Consider the following 7745-nt stretch of genomic DNA (forward strand, 5'->3'; position numbering starts at 1 on the left):
CCTTCATGCCCTGGCCCCACACACAGTCTAGGCTGATCCAATGCCTGCTGAGGGTCCATACCAAACTCTATCATGTTCAGGAGAACCTGGGAATCCAACATGTAACAAAAAAATTACATATACGATGATTATCAGCTTTGTAGAGGTCTGAATCAGCAATAGAATATTAAACAAACTCAAACATGTATGAATTCACTTTTAATTTTTTTACCTTAAATCAGACTCAATTTTAGAAGAAATAAGCATCAAGTACAGTTTCAGTGGTTACTAATAGCACTAATTACAATATAGCCAACAAGCACAGCTTAACTATTCATATCTCTTAACAGATGGCGAAATACAGAAAGTCTGTTTTCAATTCCATCATTTATCTGTCAGAGGGAAAATTTTATTTCCCTTGCCAGCAGTCAATTCCCCAAGGAGGCTAGGGTGGCCAGGGTTTTGATCAAAAGTCAAAGTCCATCACACAAAAGTCCATCACACTCCTGATGGTGCATAGGGCTGTGCACATCTCCATTTCAGTAGCCCTGGGCCACACAACTTTGTGCAATCACTACAGCAGGGGGCTAGAATACTGGTAGTGGGGTGTGTTCAACTTCCATACTCTTTCCCTAATGCTGAGTGCTAAGCACAGAAGGCAGCATGTACCATTTTAAAAGTCTTTGGTAGGACTTGGCCGACCTACCGAATACAAGGCGAGCACTCTACCCACTTGACCATTGCACCGGTCAGGGTTTTGATAGGAATACAGTTTTTCACATAGGCCTTTACCAGTAATACTGGTAATTACCAATAATAAGTACAGGTGCAATAAGTGTACATTGTATAAAGAAATCCTGAATGTATTAATTTACCTGTACATGGGCTTGTGGCTGCATGAACCCACCCATGATTCCATAGGACATGAGGAGGTCGTCTGTCCTGCTGTCAGTCACCATGGCCGGGATGATGGTGTGGTATGGTCTTTTACCAGGGGAAACAACATTGGGGTGGTCAGGCTGAAGGGAGAAGTTAGCACCTCGATTCTGCAACATCAAAATTACAGGGGGTGTCACAAGGGAGAAGTTAGCACCTCGATTCTGCAACATCAAAATTACTGTGGATGTTTAAAAGGAGAAGTTAGCACCTCGATTCTGCAACACCAAAATTACAGGGGATGTCGAACGGGAGAAGTTAGCACCTCAATTCTGCAACATCAAAATTACAGGGGATGTCACAAGGGAGAAGTTAGTACCTCAATTCTGCAACATCAAAATTACTGTACAGTAACAACAGATAACTTAGGGAGAAGTAGCATCTTGATTCTGCAAAAACAAAATTACAGGGAATACTACAGGGAAGAAATTTAAGCACCTCAATTCTGCAACATCAAAATTACTGTACAGTTAAACAACAGAGAACTTATAAGAGAGAAGTTAGCACCTCAATTCTGCAACATCAAAATTACTGTACAGTAACAACAGAGAACTTATAAGATAGAAGTTAGCGCTTCAATTCTGCAACAACAAAAATACAGCAGATACTAGAAGAAAACCCTCATACAATTACACAAAACCATTTTTTCTCACAAGAATTTGAAGATGATCAGAAAAAAAATAATGTGAAAACAGAAAGACCTGTGTGAACAACAAGAAACTATTTCCCTCCACAAAACCATATTACAAACACATGACATTTTAACCACTTAGAATTTGGAATGGTAAAAAAACATCCAAAGCGCCTCCTACCTACAGAACTGTGAATTGCAGTCTTCTTTTTGAGATGAGAGCATATCCAACTAGAATGAAACAAATTCTAAGGAAAACATTATAGAATATGCTTCTATCATACCTGTAATGTGAAGCCACAAGCCTTAGGAACCAGGCCTGTCCCAAAGCCCATGTAGTTACTGTTGATGAAGGAACAGGCGTTCCCTTCCCCATCCACAACACTGAAGTACACAGTATCATTTCCACTGGCCATGTCTCCCCTGCGTGGCTCCTCCATGGCACTGTTGTGGCAGTAAGAGGTAAAGGTATTAGCTATTGTACTATAAAGCCAAGTTTGAACTACCTTTTTCTCTGTTGCCTTCAAGAAAGTAGTCAGATTAATCTTATCTTCCATTTTCAAAAGCTCTCTGCAAATACACAATATGTTGCTCTAGCTCAATATAGCTTAGTTCTCTTCTTACACATTACTTTACATTATGTAGTTGAGTTTATGATTTTGAATGCTCAAATTTTCAAACGTCTGACCTCATCTTGTTATGTTTTTGCACAGTGCACCTGCAACTTGTTGACTTGCAAAATCACGCATAAAATCAAGAAAATACAAGAAAAAAAGAGAATCCATATCAAGCTACTCTGATATTTTTTAGGACTGTAACTGAAAAGACAACTTTTTTCCTAGGCTCCACAAGATATCTTCTGATTAAAAGAGGTCAAACATCACGTCATTTGCTTTACTGCCCTGAAACAATTCATAGCTGTACTACCTGTCCATGTTGATGAGCTGTCTCCTCTGAGCAGCATAGTCTTTGGACAGCAGCTTGTCCACAGGGACCTTGACCTTTGACATGTCAGCGCAGTGCCAAAGGCTGTCAGCAAAGCTGAGTCGTATGGCTTCTATCAGGACATGGAAGTAGTCTGCTGTGTTGTGTCCAAACTCTGTAGCAAGAATAAAAATGACAATAGAAATCTATCATATATTCGCCACATATTTAGCATACAATTAATATATGTGATCTGTGACAAACAAAAGAAAAAAAATTCATGCTTTGACAATATTGTTTTGTCCAGTGCACTAAATATGTTGAATGTTTAACTCCTTGAGTATTCCCTGCTAGTATGAAAAATACTGTCATTTAGAATTGTTGCACATTAACATTTCTTGCCATGCTAAGCATAAACTAGTCTCCTAAATTTTCTTTGTAGCCATTCATTTTTACTTGTTTCACTATAGCATACTTAAGCTACTTATTCATACTGAAATAAGCTGTATTGTTGATACATCGCAAACAAATAAAATCATATATTAGACAGTCATATCTTGTAACATAATTCTGAGAACCTAATTTGGAAGAAGACAATCAAAATACCTTTCATATCAAATCCTTCCACAATGTTGAGAGCCATGAGTGCTGTAATACCCTGTCCATTAGGTGGTATCTCCCAGACCCTCACCCCCCTGTAATCCACTGAAATGGGATCAACCAAAGTGCTGGTGTGGGAGCCAAGGTCATCCAATGACAGCACTCCTCCATGTTCAAGTACAGCATCAGCGATGGCTTGGGCAATCCTGCCTTGGTAAAAACCTGACTTTCCTTTGCTGGCAAGTTCCTAAAGAGAATACGTCAATCGAAGAATATAAATCTTTACCACATTTTTGGTGTATAAGTATGCTATAAGTTTTGGTGAAGGGCAGTCCACATCTCTGTTTCTATAGCCCTTTTGTCAAACCGTTTGCCAAAAATATTACTGCAGGGGGCTTGTCCACCAAAAGTGGTTATTGTTCAACTTTCATACTCTGTATTATAAGAGCAAAGTGCTTACTGAAAGCAGAGGTTAGGCTCCTGAGATGTTTTTTTTTTTACTTTTTTTTTAGTCATTTTCATCGGGCTTTCTATTTTGTATTGTATCTTGTATAATGTATACTTCAAGAAAAATGACAAAATAGAAAGCCCGATAAAAATGACAAAAAACATTAGAAAAAAACAGCCGGAGCCTAACCTCTGCTTGGAGAGTACAAAGTGCTATGATCATAATTAAAGCTGTCAGAAAGCAGTATGTAAGTACTTTCTAAGTATAAACAAGTTTGAAAAATGAGAACTCGACTTACTACTAACTCTAATCTACTACTAACAACTATTTATTGCACAATTTCACTTTGGATGAAAAGTGGCCATCAAGATCAGAGCATCTACACCTGAGTCATGAATAGGGATACAGACCTAGTCACATTTGAGACATCATTCTTCTTGCTGCAACACCCCTATATATAGTGTCAATATGTAGCAGAGTTTATTATACCCTGAAGAAGGCAGCTCACAAGTTGCCATACCATTGGCTACGTAAAATCTCTTATACAACAATACTGTAAATTAAACTTACCCTCAAAGTATGTGCTAGATGTGGGTTCTTCATGATTTCTCCTTCCCTGGGTGCCTTGCCCTGAATGAGCAGGTCTCCCCCATGTGTATTGGCCTGGTACTGCAGCAAGGCTGCTCCCTTTGCCCAGTGGTAGGCAGTAACATGTGTTACAGGGAAGCCCTCTTCTGCAAGCTGGATGGCTGGCTGCAGAATCTCCAGCAAGCTCAGCTGAACAAACACCATTAATATTTATTAGTTCACAAAGGCAATAGAATTTATGGGCAGTATTCAGGAAAATTCAGGTCCAGGTCCGGTTCAGAGGATCAGGTCCAGGTCCGGACCTGAACCTGGACCTGATTCAGTATGTGAGAACTTGTGAATGGATTATACTCGAAACAATGGTCCATTTCGCTACAAAGAAATCTGTTTTGTGGAGTATTCGACTCCCACTGGCGTTTTAAAATCCTACTTGCTCTGTACTCTTGACTGTAAAACTTGGTAGAAATGACAATAGAATCTACTCTACTTTGCTTGTTATTTTCCTCGACATACTGGCAAGCCCCGAAACATGTGAATGCCTGCATGCTCATATAATCTGTTCATTTTCCAATACGTCCAACATCTGGTCCAACAAATTTTTCAGGTCCGGTTTTTCTGGAACTGTCCAATAAGAAAAACTGGTTTTGTACCGGTACCCACCCCGTTATCATACTATATATCATTACTATCTTGTTTAACCTTCTTGCTGCCAAAGTGCTCTATTGTGTCGACCCATCCAGCTGCCGCCCCCGGCACTGTCACGTTGTGTGCGTGAAACGGGGGAGGGGGGCAGTCTGTACTGAAGCCCTGACTACATAGAAGGTCTAAGGTCAGCTTTGCTGGAGCCCTGCCACTGCAAAATTACAAAAAAGGAACACATCATTTCTTTAGCATTTCATAATCCAAAGTTAAGTAACAGTGACCTACACATGTATTAGTGAAAGTACTGTAATCCTTCAAAGATGGATGACAAAATACATGCAGAGCAATTTGTAGAGCAAACTGTCTCTTTTGATTTATCTTCTTCTTCTAAACTAAAGACACCCATACAGCTTCCAAGCAAGCAGTTTTTATGTTCTATAATCCATTGATAATCCAAATACTGTACATCTAAGGCAGTGGGAGACGAAACACATTTTACTTCCAAATGTTCATTCAACAAAACCGTAAGAATCACTCTGTTTAGAGAAGCCACAAAGACTTATCTGAACTTCCCCACATTGATAGAGGAACAGAAAGCCACTTTTCTCTTGAAATCGCAGAACCCACAAATTTTAGAAAATGTGGGGCTTTTTGTCTACCTCTGCTTCAAAAAAAGAAGTCAAACCCAACCTGTTTAGAAATAGCAACACTAGTATTACAGTACTAGATTATTGTTCATAACTATCCATTGTCACTTGTGTATCTACTATGTTTATACCATGTACATGTACTTGCAATTAGCCCTTGGGCACAAACTTGCAAATAAACTTCTTAATTATAAATTGTAGTCATTGCCCGTTCCTTTGTCAACTGTGTATAAGTATGGTCATGGATCAAACTGCACAATGGCAGGTCAAGGGTCCAGGATCCTGTCAAATAAGTTTTTGTCTCCAATATGCCTTATACAATTTGTCCCAACAAGCAATGCCCAGACAGGCTTTGTTTTTGTCTCCACCTTTGACCTGAGCATATGAAGTTAGAGTCATGAACATGTTTATTATTCAATCCTTACTGTGGGTATTGCCCCTGCAGATTTCAATGGGGAATCTTTGGCAGGTTCGTTATTATGAACTTTTTATGTAGGATTAGAACATGGAATCTGTGTGTTCATGTAAAAATAACCAGTAGTAGTACTAGCTATTAGAAGCGGGACACCAATTGGGAAGAGCAGCTAACGCTGAAAAGTTTGTGTGTGTGAGTGAGTGAGTGAGTGAGTGAGTGAGTGAGTGAGTTAGTGAGAGTGAGTGAGTGAGTGAGTGAGTGAGTGAGTGATTGTACATGTAATAGTCACACACAGAACACATTACCTGCCATTCAAACCTTTGACAGTTTTTGTAGCAGCTTCGTAAAACAGACAAAAGCAGTCTCCACCAAGGCCAGTACTGCAGGGCTCCGTCACGTTTAGCGCTGCTGCCATGGCAACGGCCGCATCTGCCGCATTTCCACCTCGCTTCAGGATGTCTGAAATTCAAAACATTCTATATTTCAAGATGAGGTTAGCCATGATGCAGAAATCATATCCTACAGACCATGACTATACAGATGTTCAATCTTGAAACTTCTGAGCTGACTAACTCCAAATATCAGGTAAATAATTAGGACTTGCTGTGTTCTTAAAATTGCCTGAATGCATAAACTATATATCAAGAGCGCCACACAATGTCATTGCCCCATGTACAGTGCATATCAGAGTCGATTGAGGTTGTTTGAGGTGTTTAGGCAGACCCGTTCCGTCAGGGGCCGGGGTTAATTTTATCAAAACAAGCGAAACACAATAAATTCCACAATAGAGTTCCAGGGCAAACACTCTACCAATTAAGCTGCAGAAAGTAAATACACCGTCAAATGTCCAACATTCTTGTAAACTGATATTTCATGAACCCCGCAGAACCTGATTTTCGCGTACTCCCTTTCTTGGCAAAGTTTGTTTCAAAGTTGAACTTTGATACGCAAAAGGCTGAATATGGAGGTTTTGTTGACAAGTAAAAGGCGAGCTCTAGATATCAAAAACCACACACTAATGTCGTTGAGTGAACACTATTTTCAAATACCATACCTAGTCCTATTTGTGAAGCGAGTGGTTGGCTACTGGCGACACTTCCATGTAGAGAAACGACAGGAGATCTTCTGGATATAAAGTTGAACTCCGTGCCGCTACCAGAGACCATGGGCGCCGCCATCTTGGATCAGCTGTTTTCTGGGAGCGAAGTGCGCAGGTGCGTAGCAGACGACGTCTTACCCACGTGCTTTTGTTTACTTTGTTGCAAACAAACAAAACAGTCGACGACAGCGGGAAAAACAGCAACTGTAGATTGCTATATGATGAAAATAACATTATGTGACAAAAATTGAACTCCCAGAAGACCGTTTAAGATTGCGGAATCTTTCATCTTTCAAAGCGGTTTGCGGATTACTAAGGGACCTTTCCAACGATACCAAGTTTAACCCATCGGAAGATCATTCAAGATTGCGGAATCTCACCCGTATATATCAACGTATACGTGCGTAAGGGTTAAAAAGGTGGAAACATACTCGAAAATATCTCTTTAACAAAGCACGATCTTTCAAAGTGGTTTGCGGATTACAATTCCCTACCAAGAGACCTTTCCAACGATACCAAGTTGAACCCACCGGAAATAATTTAAGATCTCCACCGTATACATCACCATATATACGCGCATAAATGTTACGAAGCGGTTAGCTAAGGTGAACCTATACTCGAGAATATCTCTTTGACAAAGCACGGTCTTTCAAAGCGATTTGTGGATTACAATTCCCTACCGAGGGACCTTTCCATCGATACCAAGTTCAACCCACCGGAAATCATTTAAGATTATGGAATCTCCAGCATATATAAAAAAATTCAAAGAAAGTGTGTGTATGTGCGTTACTTTCAACACTTGATAATCATATCGTGAAGAGGTTCATCAGTCACGT

General features: G+C 39.9%; 1 protein-coding gene across 2 annotated transcripts in view; it reads right to left on the bottom strand.

Annotated features, from left to right (window-relative positions):
- LOC118429159 (glutathione hydrolase-like YwrD proenzyme) overlaps window positions 1–7745 on the bottom strand; it is an 82987-nt gene that overhangs the window by 1871 nt on the left and 73371 nt on the right. Inside the window, exons 2-10 of one of the 2 annotated variants that reach the window (XM_035839582.1) lie at window positions 6865–7064; window positions 6116–6269; window positions 4806–4959; window positions 4089–4295; window positions 3077–3317; window positions 2474–2645; window positions 1831–1990; window positions 855–1025; window positions 2–86 (exon numbers count right to left, since the gene is read on the bottom strand). In XM_035839582.1, the coding sequence (XP_035695475.1) occupies window positions 2–86; window positions 855–1025; window positions 1831–1990; window positions 2474–2645; window positions 3077–3317; window positions 4089–4295; window positions 4806–4959; window positions 6116–6269; window positions 6865–6988 (1468 nt within the window). In that variant the 5' untranslated portion in view covers window positions 6989–7064. The remainder of the gene's footprint in view (window position 1; window positions 87–854; window positions 1026–1830; window positions 1991–2473; window positions 2646–3076; window positions 3318–4088; window positions 4296–4805; window positions 4960–6115; window positions 6270–6864; window positions 7065–7745) is intronic. The other variant, XM_035839583.1, reaches the window with a different exon arrangement.

The sequence above is a fragment of the Branchiostoma floridae genome, chromosome 13, assembly GCF_000003815.2.
Source record: "Branchiostoma floridae strain S238N-H82 chromosome 13, Bfl_VNyyK, whole genome shotgun sequence".
In the NCBI taxonomy this organism is placed as follows: domain Eukaryota; kingdom Metazoa; phylum Chordata; class Leptocardii; order Amphioxiformes; family Branchiostomatidae; genus Branchiostoma; species Branchiostoma floridae.